The following is a 22,638-nucleotide window of genomic DNA, read 5'->3' on the forward strand; positions in this document are numbered from 1 at the left end:
ACTTAAAATATTTGATTTTTTTATTTAAGAAATAAAGCCTCTAACACTAGCACTATTTATTCTTTTTATATTATTTAGATTTTTTTTCTTTGAAAAAAAAAAAAGAACACTTACATATTATTACTCTTTTGTTGGTTTTTATTGCTTCTGTTTGACCTCGTTTGTAAGTCGCTTTGGTTAAAAGTGTCTACTAAATACAAGACCAACTAAATGTATTTATTTTGAATATATATATATATATATATATATATATATATATATATATATATATATATATATATATAATTATTTTTTTATTATTATTATTAAAACATTTTGTTTAAATTATGCAATAGATTTCTCCACGCCACCAGGGGGCAGTATATGCGCTGTTTGCGTGCAGTCTTCACGACCAGACTGTCTGACGTCACTTCCAACAGCAGCAATGGCGGCTCCCGCAGAAAGCACGAGTAAAACGCCAACAAATAAAAAACTGAAAAAAAGCAAAAACACAGGTACACCTTCACTTAAAAACCACCAACAAACGCATTATAATCCTCACAGACATCGCGTGTGTCATCAATTTCCATATTACTGACTTTAAATAATATGTTTACGTTTAACACAGCTCGCGTAAAATTGAAACATTTTTAGCCACGATGATGTCATATTTTGTTATTGTGCGTCTTTTAAATGACCGTTTTCCACAAAAGCCCATTTACTCTGTATCTGATGCCTTTCATGGTCTGCTGCATTTCTTTAATGCACATCTGACTGCTAAATTATTATTACATTCATGTAACACATGAATATTCACATGGTACATATAAATGCAATCTGGAGCATAACACTTTCTAAATAGACATATTTCCATTGATGTATGGTTTATTGGGATCTGACAATATTTGGCTGAGATACTACTATTTGAATATCTGGAATCTGAGGGTGCGAAAAAAAAAAAATACTGAGAAAATCACCTAATTTGTCCGAATGAATTCTTAGCAATAGATATTACTAATCCAAAATTAAGTTTTGATATATTTACGCTAGGAAATTTAGAAAATATGGAACACGATCTTAATATCCTAATGATTCTTGGCATAAAAGAAAAATAAATAATTTTGGCATAAAAATATTCCTGTGATACTTATGACTGCTTTTGTGCTCCAGGGTCACATATGACTTATTAAACTCATTTTTTCTTTTTTGTCTTAAACAGATGAGACTGAACTGCTGACGGTTCCAGACGGATGGAAGGAGCCCAAGTTCACTCCAGAAGACAATCCCAAAGGTCTGCTGGAGGAGAGCAGTTTCGCCACACTTTTCCCAAAATACAGAGAGGCGTATCTGAAGGAGTGCTGGCCGCTGGTGCAGAAAGCTCTCGGAGGGGTTGTGAGTGTCACGAAAAAGTGCTCTTTTTTGTTTTCTAAATGCTTATGAGCTCTTTGAATTAGGTGATCGAGCTTCCTTGAATCTGTGCTGCTGCTCTGTAGTTCATCAATGCCACACTGGACCTGATTGAAGGCAGTATGACAGTGAACACAACTAAGAAAACATTTGATCCCTATTCCATTCTCAGAGCCAGGGATCTCATCAAGTTACTGGCTAGAAGTGTGCCGTTTGAACAGGTAAGAGTTCATCACAAATTCATTTATTTTATATATAAATAAATATATATATATATATTAGAAATGGTTCATAATAATTCATTATAATAATTCATAAGTTAAGTAAAATATTGCAATAAAAATTAATATGAAAACTTTAAACAATTTATCAATTTATAAAAATATTTTTCAAATATTATTGTAATATTAATATATTAGGTACAGAGTATTTATGGTTAGATTATGTATGTAATTAAATGATATATATATAGATATTGCATTAAATTGATCAGAAGTGGCATTAAAGACATTTATAATGTTACAAAAGTAATGATGCTGAAAATTCAGGTTTGCATCACAGGAATAAATTACATTTTACAACATACTGACATAATAAATTGCTTTAAATTGTACTAATATTTCACATTATTAAATAAAAAAAAGAAATACAAATGATTATTAATAAATTCAGCCTTGGTGGGGCACCAGAGACTTCCTTCAGAAACTTTTTTTATTTTTTATTTCTTAATTATTCCAAAAGTTGTCTGGTAAATTCAGCCTCATATCTTTATCGCTCGTGTTTATTTCAGGCTGTTAGGATTCTTGAAGATGACATGGCATGTGACATTATTAAAATTGGGACTCTTGTGCGAAACAGAGAGCGTTTTGTGAAGAGACGACAGAGATTGATCGGCCCCAAAGGCTCCACGCTGAAGGTGAGTCCAGCCAAGTCACCTTTATATTCATAGCTTTTTTAACAATACAGATTGTGTCAAAGCAACTGAACAGCATTCAACAGGAAACCAGTGTGTCAGCAAGCTTCTCTGAGCTGAAGGATGTTCGACAGATGTTCATGAGTCAGTTTGTGGTGTGATTTCTTGTTTGTCAGGTGTATCTCTTTATTTGAAGCTGTGGTGAACTCTTACAGTGATAATCTCATCCGTTCGTGTTGTTTCAGGCTCTCGAGCTGCTGACCAACTGTTACGTGATGGTTCAGGGAAACACGGTTTCTGCTCTCGGCCCGTACAGCGGTCTCAAGGAGGTCAAACACAACTCAGTTTAATAAACCTGAGAAACTGACGAACACAGAGGGATAAACTGCTGTTTTTCGCTCGTTTCTGCAGGTTCGGAAAGTGGTGCTGGACACAATGAAGAACATCCACCCCATTTACAACATCAAGGTACGTGAAAGAGAACGTGTCGATGCTCGAAATAAGATCAAGATCAAACAGAAACTTCCTCTGCATTCTGGTCTGAAGAGAGACAGATATATAACTAGTCAAGAAACCAAAGATATTAAAGGTCACAGATGTGTATTAAAAGAGGAAAAATGCCTTTAACTCAAGAAGTTTTGAAGATATCTTAATGCTCTTTTAGATTTGAGTTCTTAACCAACTTTTCTTTTGGTATCTTAATATTTTAGCCCCTTCATTGTTCACTTCCAGAGATACAGGGGTTTCATTATAGCTCCCTGAGTAAACTGCACAGGTTTTTCACATCACTCTGGATACGTTCGATGCTTTCTTTATAGGGTAGATGAGTAATTGTGCGTGTGATTGAATGTGTTTCAGACGCTGATGATCAAGCGGGAGCTGGCGAGCGACCCCGAGCTGCGCACTCAGAGCTGGGAGAGATTCCTGCCCAACTTCAGACATAAGAGTCTCTCCAAACGCAAGCAGCCCAAGAAGAAGACGGTGAAGAAGGAGTACACGCCGTTCCCCCCGCCGCAGCCCGAGAGCAAGGTAATCACTAAACCAAATCACCATCAGGATTTCACTGCTGTGTGATGGGCGTTTTTGACTCTAACACCCTCTTAAACTCACTGCTTACAAAAGATATAAATGTCATGTAAATCATTCTTTAGCCTGTTAATAGTTTGCATTATGTTTTCTCTATGATGCACATTCCCTGTGCATGAATTCGGCACAAAAGGAATATAAATTAAAATAATAGGCAGATATATATATATATACGGTATAAATAAAGATAAAGAAAATCTAATTTAAAATTAGCACATTTGCTCATTAACATGTATTTAAAAATCAGTAAACATATTTATTCACGAATAAATAATTTCTGAATTTTATGTTAGAAAATATAACAGTTTACTGAATTTATAAATATTAAAATAATATTTAATGTAAAATATATACATTTTTATAAATATAGAACTATAATTTTATCATTAAGGTTTTATACCAAATCTGTACTTTATTTATAAACAAATGTTGTTGTAAATAATTTATTTATAGATTTTTTCATGATGAAATATTTTCTTAAATGATTTATTAATATCAAATTCACACTCAGTTCATGTATTTAGATTATTAGTGTATTTTTGACGACATCCTCAGACGTATAAAGAACAATTATAATCAGATATTTAAAAAGAAATAAGTATGTATACATAAATATATACATATATTCATTTATATTATATATGTTTTCTATATTCATGAATGAAAATCAAATATATAAAAACTATACATTTATTTAGAAATATATATTTTTATATAAATTAATGAATGTATAGATTTTATATAATTAAATATTATTACATTATTTACTAAATCATTTATTTAATAAAAAAAACCTTAAAGTCCAATTTATATTAAATACATATACTTGCATTGTTTTTTTTAATTAGTGTATTTTTGAGGAAATCCTCAGACAATATGACAATAATAATCACATATTTAAAAGTAAATAAATGTGTAATATATACATATATTTATTTAATATATTTTTTCTATATTCATGAATGAAAATCAAATATATAAAAACTATACATTTATTTATAAATATATATATATATATATATATATATATATATATATATATATATATATATATATAGAGATAGATAGATAGATAGATAGATAGATATATGTATAGATAGATATAAATGATTAAATGTATAAATTTTACATGATTAAATATTATTACATAATTTACTTAAAAAATAATAATACAAATACTCAAACTCCAATTTATATCAAATACATATACTTGAATATTTTTTAATTTAATCAGTGTATTTTTGAGGACATCTCCAGACCTCAATATAAATAACACTAGTAATCAAGCATCTGAAAATATAAAAATGATTGAAAAATATTTGAGAGTTGTCATGGCTCATGTGAAATATTCCTGTGCACAGATTGATAAGGAGCTGGCGACCGGCGAGTTCTTCCTGCGCGAGAGCGAGAAGAGACGCCAGAAGATGAATCAAATTAAGGTATGATGGTTTTTCTGAGCTCAGATGCAGAGACTGATGGGAGTTAGTCTCCTCGTAATAATGGCTTGTGCTTTATCTCTTGGCTTCGAAGGCCAAACAGGCTGAAGCTTTATCCAAGAGACAAGAGCAGCGGCAGAAAGCTTTCATTCCTCCGAAAGAGAAGCCGGCTGTGAAGAAGAGCAAACCAGGTACAACACTTCACAACACAATATACATCCAGAAACATACCTCATCCTTCATTATATATATTGTGGCATCATAAAAATACCAGCTGGTGTGTTTATGAAACTGATGCATGTATGTGCTTTTATGCAGAGCAACTTGCATTTTTTTTATGCATGTACATAATGAAAGTCTTTAGTCACTACTAGTATTTTATCATTCATTTTGTTTGAATGTGTGAATAATTCAGTAGAATAAGCATGCAAAACATTTGATATGTATTACTTGTTATTCTCTTTGTAAGCAACTGCCGAAAATAAAATTGACATTCAAGCCATTAAAGAAAAGGTGAAGAAAGCGAAAAGTAAAAAGCTGGGAGCTCCTCCTGTTAACCCCGTGATGCCTTCAGCGAAAGACGGCAAGCGGAAGAAAGTGAAGAGCTGAAGATCTGGAGAAACACTCAGATCTTCACTGGAGCAGCAGCTTGTGTAATATTGTGTTTATTAGTCAATGTGTTTATATAAAAGATGCTTGCAGATTTTACAAAACCTGTATCATTTATTAAACTTTAGTTTGAAGGAGATGAGGAATAAGAGACGTCAGGTGTTTTTGATAAAGATGTACTTTGTGACATGTTTTTATTGTATTTTTTATTTATATGACAATAATGCTAATGAAATGCACCATACAGTCATTTAAACTTGTACTTATTTACAAAAAAATTAATAAAAAAAACACACAAAACATGTCTAGCTCATACTTCCTCTTATATTTGATATTTTCATAACATCTAAGCACATTTGTCCCAATAAGTTAATTGTAAACGTATATATATTAGACATTTATTTTATCAGTACAAGTTATTTATATAATTGATTAAATTTTAAATATTTTGCTTAATTTGTAAATTAAATAAAATACTTAACATTTAATATTAAATCTATATATAATTCATAAATATTTTAATATTATAAATATAATTACAGATCATATGATAAAATTTGCAAGTTAAAAAATACTGAATTATTTTACTATATATATAATTTATAAAATAAAATATAATTGTATGTTTACCTTTTATAATGTATAATATAATTATTTAAAATATATTAATATAAATATAAAAAATATATGAATAACACTTTCTGGACTATAAGTCCTGCGATTTATAGTCAGGTGAGACTTATTTATCAAAATTAATTTGACATGAACCGAGAGAAATTAACCAAGATAAAACATTACCGTCTCCAGCCGCGAGAGGGCGCTCTATGCTGCCCAGTTCTACTGTAGTCTACACTGAAGACATAGAGCGCCCTCTCGCGGCTGGAGACGGTAATGTTTTCTCTTGGTTCTTGCTTCTAAATAAATGCGACTTATAGTCCAGTGAGACTTATATGTTTTTTTCCTTTTCATGATGTATTTTTGGACTGATGCGACTTCTACTCAGGTGCGACTTATAGTCCGAAAAATACGGGTAACTTTTTTTTCTTTGTCTGGAGTAAATTAAAATCAGTACACACAAATACAAACACTTTTTAATAAATAAACTGACACTACATTTAAATTGTTAATGCACAAAGTATTGTGAATTAAAAAAAAAGCACTTTTACATCAAGTTAATGTTAAATTATAAAAACATTTGTTCACTGTTATTAAGCAAGGGTGCACATAATTTTTTCAGCCTGGTTCTCATAAGAAAACCTGGAGATTTGGTTTGGTCCTCACACTGCATATAGCGTGACCCATTAAATGCAACTATAAAAAATGAATAATTAATAGTTATAATATTATTACACTTTATTTATTGTTTTTAAAAAAATAAATAATAGTAAATAAACTAAATAATAGTGTGTGATAAAACTAAAAATAGAAAGCAGTCCTAGTATTAAATACAAATGCATTTATTTTTTAGTAAAAAACTTATAAATAAAATGCTAATATTTACTACTACTTTGTTTGTTTGCCTCTTTAAGAAGAATCGCTTTATGTATTGCCCAATTTAAAAAAAAAAAAAAAAAAAAAACGTCTAAAAATAAATAAATAAAAGCGTTTTCATCACATTCAAACTTCAGGCTTTTATTTTGGCGGGTTGCCGGCAAGTAAGTATTCGCGCTTCCGGATTTATCGCTGCTGATTAAAGAGCGTCAGTGGATGCATGTCACAGTTTTCTATTGTGCTTTGAAACGGTAAGCATAGCCTAGATTTATGTTTTCAGGTTGAAAATAAAACATATAGTACAGTTTGTGACTAAAATGGTAATTGTGCATTAACAGATGTCAACCATGTCAGTACGCAAATGCGCTGTCAGAACATATTTATATTAAGCATTTTTTATTTTGGTCGCGCACCTCCGGACCACTTAGGTGCTACCCTGTTAATAAGTTAAACATCCATTTAATATTAAAAATGCATTTGTTGTATATTTAGAAATTAATCTATATGACTAAAGTAAGTTCATTTTTAGTTCATGATATCTAATGCATTGCTGGCTGGCAGTGAACAAAATTTTATTGTAATTAAATTGTTTATATAACATAGATATGATTTGTTACAGTGCTCAATTGTAATCAAAATATCACAATAAAAAAAAATATTAACAAAAACAAAACGTACAAATGTTTAGTCAACATTTTATTGAAAAAGATAACATGGAAATATCTGATAATGTATATATATATATATATATATATATTTGTATTTGAACTAAGCATCCAAAAATTAAATTACATATGTGGAGTTATTAAACACATTTATTATACAATCAGTAGGCATCTTATTCCTTATCATGTATTATTCTTTGCATTGAATGTTTGTCAGAGCATTAATGTTCCTCTCTGTCCAGTGGAATCGTGGCTTCTGTGAGTCCAGACGGTTTACTCGTACACAAACAGACTATAACGGTGCTGTAGGATGTAAACGCAGGCAAACATGAGCGGGACTGATAAGAGTCTGATAATCACAACCGCCAGACAGAATGAGCCGCAGGTGGACAGCGCTGGGTCCCAGTCTGGAGTCCAGTTATAACCTACACACACACACACACACACACACACACACACAGTTATAGCTGTCACTCTTACCCATGTCTGAGTGACTTTGTATTGCATGTTGCATTGCATTAGTGGTGACCCAAAACAGAATCAAAACAAAATAGAAAATGTGCATATTTGTAAATGCATAAGCAACGGAAACACGTGGAAGCTTATTAACCACAATCTCACAAGTCTGACTCTATTTCTCAATTGCAATAAAAAAATTGAAGTTACATTATTTTTATGCCATTGTAAAAAAAATAAAAAATAATTGAAATATGTAAACTCAAAAAAAAAAAAAAAAATTCTGAAAAAGTTTGATTTGTGAGAAAAAGTTAGGCAACTAAAAATGTTCTTTATTAATTCCACGTTGGAAACAAACAGAATATTTAGATGTAAACTCAGAGAATTGCGAGAAAATATAAACTTGCAGATATAAACCTCAAAGAAAATGTAAGTTAGTATTGCGATTGCCTTTAAAAGACAGAATTGCTAGATGTATTCTCAGAATAATTCGCAATAAATATTAGAAATAAATATAAATATGCAATAAATTAATATAAGATGAGTTTCAGTTGTTTTATGCACTTCACTACACAAAATAATGCAGATTTGTCAAACTATGATCATCCTATTGAATACATCTTGTGCCACATGATGCGTACAGACACAGACATCTGTTAAAGCAGTGACATCCAGACATCTGTAATTGTGAATAGGTGAGAGATCACTTACTCTGCAGTGCATCACGAGTGGAGTTTTCTGTGAAAGGAAGTAACAGTTATAAAGTAATGCAGTTACTGGGAAGGATGAGACGGTGTCTGTTACAAACACTTACGACAGAGGTTGTTTGCACACGTCTCTTGTTTGCAGCCGCTGCATGGTTCACCTCTTCTGTACGGAGATGCACCTCGATAATTTCCTCTGTTGAGAATCAGTGGTCACATGTTTACTCTATGAAATCATGCAGTTTCTTGCTTCTTCATAAAAAAATACTTTTTGTGCTTACCACACCTGCCAACAAGGAGGGGGGGGGCTCTACAGAATTGTGATTTTTAAACTCACAAATTTGAGAAAAAGGTGTGATATTTAAACTTAGAAAACAGAAGAATAATGAATTCTGAGGAAAAAGTTTGCAAAATGGAAAACCATAATTTAAAATATGACAGAATAGCAAGATGTTATCCCAGGATTGTAAAAGGCAAAAAAGACTGAAATTCAAGATGTAAAATCAAAATACAGGTGACAAAAAGTATGCAAACGTAAAATTCTATATTCTAATGTAAAAGTTGTGGGATCCAAAAAAAATGTAAATGGCAAAATGTGAACTCAAAATTCCAGAAAAATAAGAGTCAGAATTTGAGATATAAATGCAGAATTCTGAAAGAAAAATGCAATTATCTTTTTTTTTATATTCCATGCCACAAACAAGCTTCTGTGTTTTTTCTTACTTTTCTTGTGTAGTAATGTATTTAATAGCTAACATGAGATATCAACAAACGACACTTTTACACCATCTGTAAGCAGACATTTTTTAAATAGCGCATAAACTAAATATGTAGTTAATATTTTTTATTTAAATTTAAATACATTTAAATTCATGCATTTAGCAGACATGCATTTCTTATCCAAAGTGACTTACAGTGCATTCAGCCTATATAAATCTAAATATCATTTTATTATCTTGTTGTTTTGGCAAGTTGCAGTATTGATTTGGCGCTCTGCACACACACTGTGTGGTGGTTTTCATACTTACGCGGTCGCATAATTGCACACAAAAATAATTCCAGGCTTTGATGAGAAAGATGTTTCAGCCACACCATTGGGACACACTTGTGCGGCGCAACCAACTTTGTACGAATCTGCCCAGACAATCTTTATGGACAGAAAACAGAGGTTTCATTCACTTGTGTGTATTCTCTAGTGTGTGATTCAGCTGTAACTGGATCTGAGTCTGTACCTGTGTGTAGTGGCCGCATACTTTTGTGCACTGCTTAGTTTCATAATCGTAATCTTTGTCCTCGTCCTTCCACGACTTCACTGCAGATTCAGGTTTGAATAAGGAGTACGGTGTTCCTACCCAGATGTTTTCTCCCACAGATGTGAATGTGGGATGTACCTTTTTCACCTCTCTGAGGTAAATGTTATGTTTAAAGACACAGAATCTGGCCCAGGCCCGCGCCGTCACCGCCAGGCCTTCATCCCACGTCTGCACACAAACACATGCACACCCTAAAACAGCCTTAAAACTAATCTAATGTTCAGCTGGTCAGGCGGGTAGACCAATTTAAACAAGAGAAGACCAGCAAACTAACTTAGGCTGCTTTTTTCTAAAAGGAAATGCATGCTAATTACGTAATCTGAACATAGGAAATGAAACAGGATATTGCATGAGAAGAAAAATATATATTGTAGTTGATATTTTACATTGATGTCTACTGTAGTTGATATTTTACACATTTTACTTTACAGTGGGTTTTAAAAGTATAAAAAGGTAAAATTGATCCAGTAAAACAGGTTATTGCACAAGAAAAAAGATGATAAATTGAGTGTATTCTGAAAAGCAAGCGAATTTGAAAAGCTTTTCAAAAAGTTTTAATAAATACTATAACATTATATAAGTAATACTGAAACCACGTAACAATATTGTAGTTTATATCTTAAATATTATAGAGTGGTGTTCAAGAGTCTGAGGCTAAACATGAAAATTTGCAATCAAATTATATTGTATGGGAAAAAATAAATGTCAATAATTACTATAATAGTATACAAGTAATACTAAAATGTATACATATATTTATATATATGTATTTTCACATTAGTTTCAGACACACACACACACACACACATATATATACAGTATATAAAATATGTATTTTAGGTATATATATATTTATTTATATATATATTTTAAAGGTGCATCTCAATAAATTAAGATGTTGTGGAAAGGTTAAATTTATTTTAGTAATTGAACTCAAATTGTGAAACTTGAGTATTAAATAAATTCACTGCGCACAGACTAAAGTAATTTAAGTCTTTGATTCTTTTAATTGTGATGATTTTGGTATGCATTTAACAAAAACCCACCAATTCACTATCTCAACAAATAAGAATATGATGACATGCCAATCAGCTAATCAACTTAAAACACCTGCAAAGGTTTCCTGAGCCTTCAAAATGGTCTCAGTTTGGTTCATTAGGCTACACAATCATGGGGAAGACTGCTGATCGGACAGTTGTCCAGAAGACAATCATTGACACCATTCACAAGGAGGGTAAGCCACAAACATCCATTGCCAAAGAAGCTGGCTGTTCACAGAGTGCTGTATCCAAGCATGTTAACAGAAAGTTGAATGGAAGGAAAAAATGTGAAAGAAAAAGATGCACAACCAACTGAGAGAACCGCAGCCTTATGAGGATTGTCAAGCAAAATCGATTCAAGAATTTGAGTGAACTTCACAAGGAATGGACTGAGGCTGGGGTCAAGGCATCAAGAGCCACAACACACAGACGTGTCAAGGAATTTGCTGAACCACAGACAACATCAAAGTAGTCTTACCTGAGCCAAGGAGAAGAAGAAATGGACTGCTGCCCAAAGTCCTCTTTTCAGGTGAGAGCAAGTTTTGTATTACATTTGGAAACCAAGGTCCAAGAGTCTGGAGAAAAGGGTGGAGAAGCTCATAGCCCAAGTTGCTTGAAGTCCAGTGTTACGTTTCCACAGTCTTTGATGATTTGAGGTGCAATGTCATCTGCTGTTGTTGGTCCATTGTGTTTTTTGAAAACCAAAGTCACTGCACCCGCTTACCAAGAAATTTGGGAGCACTACATGCTTTCTTCTGCTGACCAGCTTTTTGAAGATGCTGATTTCATTTTCCAGCAGGATTTTGCACCTGCCCACACTGACAAAAGCACAAAAAGTTGGTTAAAAGACCATGGCGTTGGTGTGCTTGACTGGCAAGAAAACTCACAAGACCTGAACCCCAGAGAGAATCTATGGGGTATTGTCAAGACTAAGATGAGAAACAAGAGACCAAACAATGCAGATGAGCTGAAGGCTACTGTCAAAGAAACCTGGGCTTCCAGACCACCTCAGCAGTGCCACAAACTGATCACCTCCATGCCACGCCGAATAGAGGAAGTAATTAAAGCAAAAGAGAGCCCCTATCAAGTATTGAGTACATGTACAGTAAATGAACATACTTTCCAGAAGGCCAACAATTCAGTGGGGTTTGAAAAAAGCCTGAAACTGAAAGTGAAAATACTTTCTTCCTCAATAAAAAAGGATATTGAAGATGATACATCTGTCATGCACAATAAGACCATGAAGATGTACTGTATGAAGACGGTCAAATCTAGCGATGCATTCAGATCTGTTTAACACACATTCCCATGTTTAACCTCCACAGACTCCCTCGAGACCTGCTGATCTCTGAACACACATCAGGAAACATCTGATATTTACCATGTAGCGCATGTTTGCGGCCGTGGGGTTCACGTTGGAGCGGTGCTTGTTGTGTTCTCTCACACATTCCTCAATGAACGCTGGATCCGTGATATCAAAGACCGGCTCGCAGGAACATAAACCTAGCAGAACTGTGACAGAGATCAGAAGATAGACATTCATCGTTGAGGTTGACTGTTAAACATACAACTGGTTAAAAACTCTCAGTGTATCCGTCAGGTTTCCTGTCAGTGGGTTTGCACACTTCTGCTTTCTCACAGAGGAAATATAATTATATCCAGAGCAGGCTGGGGTCTGTTACTAATTAAACGACAAAAACTGTAATCCATAACATTATACATTAGGTAGTATAATCAGACTACTTTTTTATAACTTTTAGATTACTTTTGACCTAGCTCATTGATTTAAATAAAATAATCCATATTGATATGTAGATACAAAGAGAAAGGAAAATGTACTGATATTAATATTGAATGTAGAAGTGCATTCAATATTGCAGAACATCATGGTTTCTCGAACTAAGGTTCGTGAATGAACTACAGGAGGTTTGAAAATAAAATCACAAAAAAATGTTACAATTAAAAGAAATCATCTTAAAATACCAACAGTTGAAGTAAAACACTTTTTTTAATTTGTTTGCCCCGCTTCTCGTGTGACCATTAACCAACGTCAGAGAACCTTGGGTCACTAAGGGTGTACTCACTTTTGTTGCAGCTATATTGACAATAATGGCTGTATGTTAAGTTATTTTCTGAGGATAGTACATCTATACTGCTATACTGACCAATGAAGTGTCTGGGCACCGAGCACGCTGAGGTGGCCTTCATGGAACCAGGTGAGCCTTGCACTCCACACTCAGACCCCTCTCCGTCATGCTCACAAGCTGCCCAACTTGGGTCCCTGTGTTCCACCTCGCTGCCCCAGTCCAGGTACAGCTGTGGTTCCGCTGGTCCCGCTTGTACAGTTTCTAAGCACCTGGTCAGCACTGGGTCAGCTAATCTCGCTGGCTTCTGTGGAAAATCAGCCTCGGCTATGCAATTAATTTTGCCCAGCATCCCCCCTAAGTTCAGCAGTATCCACTTCACTACATTGAACGCGTCTGATGACCGTTCACTGTAGAGCTGGTCCGTCCAGCCGATATGAAGATGGGGTTTTATAGCCCTTACTTCATTGTACTCAAGAATGGCGGTGGGTTACGACCGATCTTAGATCTGCAAGTTTTGAATCAGGCCCTTCATTGGATACCATTCAAGATGTTGCCGCAGAAACGCATCTTCAGGTCCATCCATGTGCACTTTCATGTATTGATTCTTCCGTGCCACTTACACCGCTCGGACTGTTACATATGAGACCACTCCAGCACTGGCTTTATGGCCGAGTCCAAAGTGGGCATGAAAGCGCAGCACTCACCAGGTTCAAGTTACACCGGCCAGTCAGCAATCCTTCACCCCGTGGTCAGATCTTATGTTACTCCGGGCATGTGTGCCCCTAGAACAGATCTCCAGGCATGCTGTGGTTTACACGGATGCATCCGACACTAGTTGGGGGGCCAGGTACAACGGGCATGCAGTCTCAGGGGTTTGGACAGGCCAGCCGCTGCATTGGCACAATAATTGCCTAGAGTTGTTAGCAGTACACCTTGAGCTGAACTGCCTCAAAGGTTGCTTATGAGGCAAGCACATGCTGCTCTGAATGGACAACACAGAGACCATTGCATACAACAAACGACAAGGTGGTATGCACTCCCATCCCATGTAGCAACTCGCCTGCCTGCTTAGGAGTCGGAAGGTTCTAAGGTCACTTTGTGCTGTTCACATTCCACATGGCCCGATAGCTGTGTAAACAGATGCAGTCCTCTTCCAGACTGAGGGTCCGGCAGCTCACATCTCTGGTGTTGTGGGAATCCCTAAATGCACCCTTCCTGGACCCATGCAGACACCAGTGTGCATGCATGCATGGGGAAGTGACAGGTCTCGAAGAGAGGCGCGTTGGGCTTTTAAACAGCGCCGGTGATGAGGCTCCATTTACATCAGGTGTGCCCCATCACAGGCCACCAGCCCTGACTCGTCCTGCAGCCCCTCCTCTTCACACACCCACTCCTGTCGGGAGCCTGGTGAAGGGCGGCGATTTAGGAAGGGGTGTCGATGATAATAAGGGAGGAGGCAGCTGACTTGTTACATTCTCCTTCCCAAGTGACATCCCCGTCATCAGGGCGCCGCCCACATGGGAGTGCTACCACCCTCAACCAGGCTCCAAACAGTTGGAGTGGGCAGGGTGGGGATTCCTTTCTGGGCAGTCCTCCCTCTCGCATCGCGCCGGAACAGGGACAGAGAAACTGTGTTTTAATCAACAGCCTCAACCAACCACAGGGTAAAATGACAATTGGAGAGAAGTCTCTTAGCCCATTTGTGGCTGGGAGGTTGTCCCCGGCATTCCTCCATTCCAGTCCGGGTTTTCACTAACTTTTGCATGCGAGAGGGAGTGACGTCATCAGGTGTTTCCCAACTGCGCTGTCTAGGCTCTGCCTTTCCCGCATTCTCCACCAGTATAACAGGAGGAGCACACGATAGATGTGGGCGTGGTGTCAGGCCTCGGATAGGCTTTTATTAACTGAAAATAAAATAAAACGGGACAAAAGTGGCCAAAGGGGAAAAGTGGCCAAAAAAAACAGTGAATCTGGTGTCCTCGTTGTGCTGTGGGGATCGTGTGGGTCGGGCAGTGTTCATGGAGGAAGGGTCCTGGTAAGGGGCGGAGTTTGGGCCCGCTGACAGGTTCCCACTACACCCTTCACATACCAAGTGGTGAGCCTGCATGCACTGCCCCTGGAGAAGGCAGATGCAGCCCTGGCTTTGCTCTGTCCCATCCGAGCATTGAGAGGCTATGTAAACCAGACACAAAGCTTCAGGTCCTCAGACCAGCTCTTTGTCTGTTACGGAGGCTGACAGAAGGGGAATGCCGTCTCTTAGCAGAGGATGGCCCACTGTATTGTGGATGCCATAACCCTAGTTTATCAGGCACAGGGTGTGCCCTGCCCGTTCAGGGTGCAAGCTCACTCACCTAGAAGTGTTGCATCATCCTGGGCGCTGGCTCGTGGCGCCTCGCCGGGCTGGGTGACCCCTAACACGTCCGCTAGGTTCTATAGCCTTCTTGTAGAGCCGGTAACCTCCTGTGTTCTCACCTCAAATGGGCAGTGGCACAGAGAGGCCCCCGGAGAGTGTCAAATTGCTAAAACTGATCCAGATTGTCCATACTGCAGACCCTCTGGAGATCCTCCATTAACCTAGGCAGCTGGACATGACAAACATGAACGTAAACAACTGTGATCCTGGAGAAACACACTCAATTCTTCATTGGATCAGCACCTTGTTGTAATATTGTTTATTAGGGTGTTTGAATAAAAGATGCTGGGTTTCAGATTTTGTCTCGGTCACTATAAAACCTGAATGAATCTCACAATAATTGATTAGACTTTAGTTTGTAGGAGACGAGGAATAAGAGAGGTGTTTTGGATAAAGATGTTCAATAAATAAGTTATTTGTAAACTTATATTATACATTTATTATTATTTAATATAAGTTATTTATAGATTTAATGAGATATTTCCAGAGAAATCTTTTATTTTTTATTTAACAAAGCTTCCAAAAATTCAGTTACACATGGAGTTATTATACAAATTTATTATACAATGAGTAGGCATCTTATTCTTTGCATTAAATGTTTTTCAGGGCATGGATGTTCCTCTCCGTCCAGTGGAATCGTGGCTTCTGCTGAATGTAGACTTTCATGGTTTTTGCGGTTGAGTCCAGATGTCTACTCTTATGCAAACAGGTGCTGTAGGCAGTAAACGCAGGCAAACACAAGCAGGACTAAAATATGTGTCTGATAATCACAACCAACAGAGGAGCAGGAGGACAGTGCTGGGTCCCAGTCTGGAGTCCAATTGTAACCTACACACACACACACACGGTATTGCATGTTGCACCGCATTAGTGGTGGCAATTTGAAAATTTTTTGTATTTTTTTTTTTTTTAAGAATTGCTAGATTTAAAAAAAAAAAATTTGAAAGATGTAAACTCAGAATTTAGAAATTCTTCATTTGTGAGAAAAAGCTATACTTTTTTTTTTATTATTATTAAATTCCACGGTGGAAACAAACTGAATTTTAAGATAGCTTGCAGATATAAACTCCGAGATTAAAGTTAGTATTGAGATTGCCTTTATTTTTATTACATTATGTGGGCAAAAACAATTGCAAGATGTATAGATGTATTCATAGAATAACTCGGAGGGAAATAGTCAATTTGAAGACTTGCAATTTGAAGAAAACGGTTTGAATTGTTAATATTTTTATTAGGTGATGGAAATTTTAAGATGTAAACTCAGAAATCTTAATGTGTCAGAATTGGGAGATACAAACTTCATTTTGGGGGGAAAATAAAATGTGAGAATTAGAAGTTAAAAAAGTTACAATGACCCTTTTCATATTTTTGTTTTTATGGCATAAACCATACTTTTAGGGTCTCTAAATATTAGACGAGTTTCAGTGGTTTCATGCTCTTCACTACACAAAACAATGCAGATTTGTCAAACTGTGATCATCCATTGAACTCCGCTTGTTCCACATGATTGACTTGACAAGTGTTGAGTGTAGACAAAGACATCTGTTAAAGCAGTGACATCCAAACATTTGTAATTGTGAATGAGTGAGAGATCACTTACTCTGCAGTGCATCACGAGTGGAGTTTTCTGTGAAAGGAAGTAACAGTTATAAAGTAATGCAGTTACTGGGAAGGATGAGACCATGTCTGTTATGAACACTTACGACAGAGGTTGTTTGCACACGTCTCTTGTTTGCAGCCGCTGCATGGTTCTCCACTTCTGTACGGAGATACATCCGGATAATTTCCTCTGTTGAGAATCAGTGTGACATGTATGAAATCATGCGGTTTCTTGCTTCTTCATATAAAAGACACTTTGTGCTTACCACACCTGCCAACAAGCGTTAATCTGTTAACATTACACTGGAAGGAAAATATACGAATTCTAAAGAATTAAAAATAAAATAAGTTATAGAATTACTCAAATTTGAGAATAAGTGTGCCAAAATTGTGATATTTAAACTTGGAAATAGAGATATAAACTTACATATACAGATATAAAGAATTATGAGAAATCAGTTTGCAAAATAAAAAAACTATCATTTAAAAAAAATAGAGTAAAAATGTTAGAACAACAAGATGTAAACCAGAAAAAAAAAAAGAGAATTGTGAGATGTAAATACAAGATTGTAGAGAAAAGAAAGTCTGAAATGCAAGATATAAATTCAGAATACAAGACGTCAAAGTTGTGAAATACAAACTCTACAATTCTAAAGTCAAAATTGCGGGAAGCAAAAAACTTAAATTGATAACATGTGAGATGAGATAACACTTTTACATCAGCTATAAGCAGATTAACATTTTATAAAAAGTGCATGAACTATCAGTCAAGTCAGATTTTACAAATTGAGGTGTTCATATTTTTGTTAATCATGCAGTAATCTTAACGAATTGAACCTTCATATCAACTGCTGCAATATTTTAGAACAACTGACGAGAAATACCATTTTATTAGCTTGTTGTTTTGGCAAGTTGCAGTATTGTTTTGGCGCTCTGCACACACAGTGTGTGGTGGTTTTCATACTTACGCTGTCGCATAATTGCACACAAAAATGATCCCAGGTTTTGTTGAGAAGTCAGTTTCAGCCACACCATTGAGACACACTTGTGCGGCGCAACCAACCTTGTACGAATCTGCCCAGACAATCTTTATGGACAGAAAACAGAGGTTTCATTCACTTGTGTGTATTCTCTAGTGTGTGATTCAGCTGTAACTGGATCGGAGTCTGTACCTGTGTGTAGTGGCCGCATACTTTTGTGCACTGCTTTGTATCGTAATTGTAATCTTTGTCCTCGTCCTTCCACGACTTCACTGCAGATTCAGGTTTGAATAAGGAGTACGGTGTTCCTACCCAGATGTTTTCTCCCACAGATGTGAATGTGGGATGTACTCTTCTCACCTCTCGGAGGTAAATGTTATGTTTAAAGACACAGAATCTGGCCCAGGACCGCGCCGTCACCGCCAGGCCTTCATCCCACGTCTGCACACACACACACACACACACGCACGCACACAGGGCACGGTTTACTTTAAAGTGGGGTTTAAAAGAATAAAAATGTAAAATTTAACCCCAGGTAAAACAGGTTATTGAACAAAAAAAATGAGAATGGGTTCTGAAAAGAAAGCCAATTTTAAAAGCTGACTCAAATGTTTAGTTCTATAACATTATGCAAGTAATACTAAACCACACTGACAATATTGTAGTTTATATCTCACGTATTGTACAGTGGTGTTCAAGAGTCTGAATCTGTCGTGCACAATAAGACCATGAAGCTGTACTGTATGAAGACGGTCAAATCTAGCGATGCATTCAGATCTGTTTAACATACATTCACATGTTTAACCTCCACAGACTCCCTCGAGACCTGCTGATCTCTGAACACACATCAGGAAACATCTGATATTTACCATGTAGCGCATGTTTGCGGCCGTGGGGTTCACGTTGGAGCGGTGCTTGTTGTGTTCTCTCACACATTCCTCAATGAACGCTGGATCCGTGATATCAAAGACCGGCTCGCAGGAACATAAACCTAGCAGAACTGTGACAGAGATCAGAAGATAGACATTCATCGTTGAGGTTGACTGTTAAACTTACAACTGGTTAAAAACTCTGTGTATCTGCCAGGTTCCTCAGAGAAACTAAATAATCTCCAGAGCTGGCTAGATTACTTATAAATGGTTGTCTGTTACTAATTACACGTTAGACATTAGGTGATCAGACTACTTTTGGATTGCTTTTGACCTAGCTTGTTGATTTAAATAAGATAATCCATATTGATCATAACGTCCTGAGACTTGCTTTGTGTTTTTTGTCCTTATGTCTGCTGCTACTATTAGGTTCACCTGTTGCTAATTTGCTGCCCATTCACCTCAGCTCCACTGATTGGCTGCATCCAGGAGAAAGCCAGCATATAAAGTATTTTTTTGTTATTGATAAGTGCTAACCATTGGTGCTATTGTGAGTGTAGTTGAAAACATTTTTTTTTTGTTGTTGTTGTTGTTGTTGAGACCTTAAGATTTTCTTTAAAGGAAACCTGTAGGGAGGTGAGTGCCTTTTTGTTTGATATTGCATTTCTCCCGGTTCTTTGTAGTCAGGGAGATGGGCAAGTTTGTCTGTTATTCATCTTCTTTTATGTATAGGTAAATTAGGATTATAACTAAGTTAGAAACTGTTTGTTGTGTTGGCCTTTGTTCTCTCCTGACGTTTGTTTTCTCCTCTACAGGTGCTGGTCATATAATTAAAATATCATCAAATTCAGTATCTCAGAAAATTAGAATATTACTTAAGACCAATACAAAGAAAGGATTTTAGGAAATCTTGGCCAACTGAAAAGTATAAACGTGAAAAGTATGAGCATGTACAGCACCCAATACTTTGTCGGGGCTCCTTTTTGTCTGGCATTTCACATCTTCACAATACCCCGTAGATTTTCTATTGGGGTTAAGGTCAGGCGAGTTTGCTGGACGATTAAGAACAGGGATACCATGGTCCTTAAACCAGGTACTGGTAGCTTTGGCACTGTGTGTGGGTGCCAAGTCCTGTTGAAAACTGAAATCTGCATCTTCATGAAGTTGGTCAGCAGCAGGAAGCATGAAGTGCTCTAAAACTTCCTGGTATAAGGCTGTGTTGACCTTTGACCTCAGAAAACACAGTGGACATGGCACCACAAACCATCACTGACTGTGGAAACTTTACACTGAACTTCAAACAACGTGGATTGTGTGCTCTTTTCCTCCAGACTCTGGGAGAGACTTCAGTCTCTGCAGAGCAAAAGTGGGTGTTTATGACCTAGTGGGTGTTTCTAAATCATGCAATCAAAATGATCCCCCTTATCTTACCCCACCCCTAGACCTACCATCTCTATGACGTCAGCCAATCATTTATCATGGTATAAAAACAGACTGTTCTGGTAACTCCCATTATTTTCCTGAATAGACCTATACTTGCTCTGGGACACTGATTTCCAAAGAAAATGCAGAATTCACTTTCATCACAGAACATAACTTTGGACCCGTACTTTTTGTCCTTTAGACAGGCAAAATGCTTCTGATGCTGTCCGTTGTTCAAGAGTGGCTTGACACAAGGAATGTGAAGCTGAAACCCATGTCTTGCATACGTCTGTGTGTAGTGGTTCTTGAAGCACTGGCTCCAGCTGCAGTCCACTCTTTGTCAGTCTCCCCCACATTTTTGAATGGGTTTTTGTTTCTTTTTTTTACCACATCTTTACCTTCCCTTCGCGTCTCTATTAATGTGCTTGGACACCGAGCTCTTTTCCAATGACCTTTTGTGTCTTGCCCTCCTTGTGCAAGGTATCAATGGTCATCTTTTCCCATGATTGTGGAGCCTACAGAACTAGACCGAGAGACAATTTTAAAGGCCTTTGCAGGTGTTTTGAGTTAATTAGCTGATTAGAGAGTGACACCAGGCGTCTTCAATATTGAACCTTTTCACAATGTTTTCATTTTCTGAGATACTGAATTTAGGATTTTCCTTTAGTTGTCAATTATAATCATCAAAAGGAATAAAGAATTGAAATGTATCCGTCTGTGTGTAATGAATGAATATAATATACAAGTTTCACTCTTTGGATGGAGTTAGTGAAATCAACTTTTTGATGATATTCTAATTATATGACAAGGACCTGTATCTTTCTCTTTTGATTTAATAAATCTTTAAGCTTATTTGATCTGGATGTGTGTTGCTGGGGCTGGAAAAAAGAAGTTCCTGTGCTCTCACGCTCCAAAACTTGTTTCTTTTATGCCCTTAATCCTGGACTAAGAAAGGGCGAGCACGTAACATTGATATGAAGATACAGACAGAAAGGAAAATATACTTCATTCTTTATTTATAGCAAGAAGTGCATTAAATATTGCATTACATTACGGTTTCCCAAACATCAATGTTCCTCTCGGTCCAGTGGAATCATAGCTTCTGTGAGTCCAGACGTTTACTCGTATTCAAACAGGTTATACAGGTGCTGTAGGCCATAAACGCAGGCAAACATGAGCAGGACCAAAATATGAGTCTGATAATCACAACCACCAGAGGCGCAGGAGGACGGCGATGGGTCCCAGTCTGGAGTCCAATTATAACCTACACACACACACACACACACACACACATTGTTATAGCGGTCTACTGCTCTTACAGATGTCTGAGTGACTTTGCATTGCATGTTACATTGCATTAGTGGTGACCCAAAACAGACAAAAATAGGAACAAAATAGAACATTTGTGTATTTGTAAATGCATAAGCAATGGAAACACATGGAAGCTTATTAACCACAATCTCACGATTTCTTAATCTACTTCTTGAAAATTTATAGATTAAAAAAAAAAAAAAAAAAAAAACATCCAGACATCTGTAACTGTGAATGAGTGAGAGATCACTTACTCTGCAGTGCATCTCGAGTGGAGTTTTCTGTGAAAGGAAGTAACAGTTATAAAGTAATGCAGTTATTGGGAAGGAGGATACGGTGTCTGTTACAAACACTTACGACAGAGGTTTCTTGCACACGTCTCTTGTTTGCAGCCGTTGCATGGTTTGCGGCCGTGGGCTTCACGTTGGAGCGGTGCCTGTTGTGTTCTCTCACACATTCCTCAATGAACGCTGGATCCGTGATATCAAAGACCGGCTCGCAGGAACATAAACCTAGCAGAACTGTGACAGAGATCAGAAGATAGACATTCATCGTTGAGGTTGACTGTTAAACATACAACTGGTTAAAAACTCTCAGTGTATCCGTCAGGTTTCCTGTCAGTGGTTTGCACATACCTGCTTTCTCAAAGAGGAAATGTAGTTATATCCAGAGCAGACTAGTTTACTTACAAATTGCCCACAGAATAACATAGGTTTCATACACAATTGGACAAGCTTTTGGGGCAGACCTGACCGGTTGAAAAGAGATGGTCTTCATCCCTTCTGGGGTTGTGCCACTCTTCTCACTAGAAATATGACACATAGCCTTATGGTGCATTCACACCGTAGTTAGACGCTT

The 22,638-nt window shown here is 36.7% G+C and overlaps 3 protein-coding genes across 3 annotated transcripts; 1 reads left to right on the plus strand and 2 right to left on the minus strand.

Moving 5' to 3' along the window:
* The first annotated feature begins 364 nt into the window (after window positions 1-364).
* On the plus strand, window positions 365-5,718 carry LOC113077213 (KRR1 small subunit processome component homolog). Its single transcript, XM_026249665.1, has 10 exons — window positions 365-494; window positions 1,199-1,371; window positions 1,473-1,607; window positions 2,177-2,302; window positions 2,545-2,628; window positions 2,711-2,767; window positions 3,158-3,328; window positions 4,747-4,824; window positions 4,916-5,012; window positions 5,291-5,718. Exons 1-10 carry the CDS (start codon window positions 425-427, stop codon window positions 5,428-5,430), a joined length of 1,131 nt encoding a protein of 376 aa, XP_026105450.1. The 5' UTR covers window positions 365-424; the 3' UTR covers window positions 5,431-5,718.
* A 1,953-nt stretch (window positions 5,719-7,671) lies between these two features.
* On the minus strand, window positions 7,672-12,730 carry LOC113077209 (GLIPR1-like protein 1). Its single transcript, XM_026249663.1, has 6 exons — window positions 12,481-12,730; window positions 9,979-10,227; window positions 9,775-9,893; window positions 8,857-8,942; window positions 8,754-8,780; window positions 7,672-8,011 (listed from the first exon to the last, which is right to left on the minus strand). Exons 1-6 carry the CDS (start codon window positions 12,640-12,642, stop codon window positions 7,860-7,862), a joined length of 795 nt encoding a protein of 264 aa, XP_026105448.1. The 5' UTR covers window positions 12,643-12,730; the 3' UTR covers window positions 7,672-7,859.
* Window positions 12,731-16,085: 3,355 nt separating this feature from the next.
* Window positions 16,086-19,449, minus strand: LOC113077210 (GLIPR1-like protein 1). Its single transcript, XM_026249664.1, has 6 exons — window positions 19,048-19,449; window positions 18,371-18,619; window positions 18,167-18,285; window positions 17,303-17,388; window positions 17,200-17,226; window positions 16,086-16,427 (listed from the first exon to the last, which is right to left on the minus strand). Exons 1-6 carry the CDS (start codon window positions 19,207-19,209, stop codon window positions 16,297-16,299), a joined length of 774 nt encoding a protein of 257 aa, XP_026105449.1. The 5' UTR covers window positions 19,210-19,449; the 3' UTR covers window positions 16,086-16,296.
* Between the last annotated feature and the right edge of the window lie 3,189 nt (window positions 19,450-22,638).

This window comes from Carassius auratus, unplaced genomic scaffold (assembly GCF_003368295.1).
Source record: "Carassius auratus strain Wakin unplaced genomic scaffold, ASM336829v1 scaf_tig00021970, whole genome shotgun sequence".
Taxonomy (NCBI): domain Eukaryota; kingdom Metazoa; phylum Chordata; class Actinopteri; order Cypriniformes; family Cyprinidae; genus Carassius; species Carassius auratus.

What these genes read in the sequence shown, in the direction of transcription:
- LOC113077210 (XM_026249664.1), bottom strand. Translation starts at nt 19,209, where the DNA reads ATGAATGTCTATCTTCTGATCTCTGTCACAGTTCTGCTAGGTTTATGT. An exon ending in GTGTGCAAACAACCTCTGTC is followed by an intron (nt 17,227 to 17,302) that starts GTAAGTGTTCAT and finishes TTCCTTTCACAG; the next exon opens with AAAACTCCACTCGTGATGCA. An exon ending in CACTCGTGATGCACTGCAGA is followed by an intron (nt 16,428 to 17,199) that starts GTAAGTGATCTC and finishes GTGTGTGTGTAG; the next exon opens with GTTACAATTGGACTCCAGAC.
- LOC113077213 (XM_026249665.1), top strand. Translation starts at nt 425, where the DNA reads ATGGCGGCTCCCGCAGAAAGCACGAGTAAAACGCCAACAAATAAAAAA. An exon ending in CCAAAGGCTCCACGCTGAAG is followed by an intron (nt 2,303 to 2,544) that starts GTGAGTCCAGCC and finishes GTGTTGTTTCAG; the next exon opens with GCTCTCGAGCTGCTGACCAA. An exon ending in AGAAGATGAATCAAATTAAG is followed by an intron (nt 4,825 to 4,915) that starts GTATGATGGTTT and finishes TTGGCTTCGAAG; the next exon opens with GCCAAACAGGCTGAAGCTTT.
- LOC113077209 (XM_026249663.1), bottom strand. Translation starts at nt 12,642, where the DNA reads ATGAATGTCTATCTTCTGATCTCTGTCACAGTTCTGCTAGGTTTATGT. An exon ending in CCGCAAACATGCGCTACATG is followed by an intron (nt 10,228 to 12,480) that starts GTAAATATCAGA and finishes GTTTGTGTGCAG; the next exon opens with ACGTGGGATGAAGGCCTGGC. An exon ending in GTGTGCAATTATGCGACCGC is followed by an intron (nt 8,943 to 9,774) that starts GTAAGTATGAAA and finishes GATTCTCAACAG; the next exon opens with AGGAAATTATCGAGGTGCAT.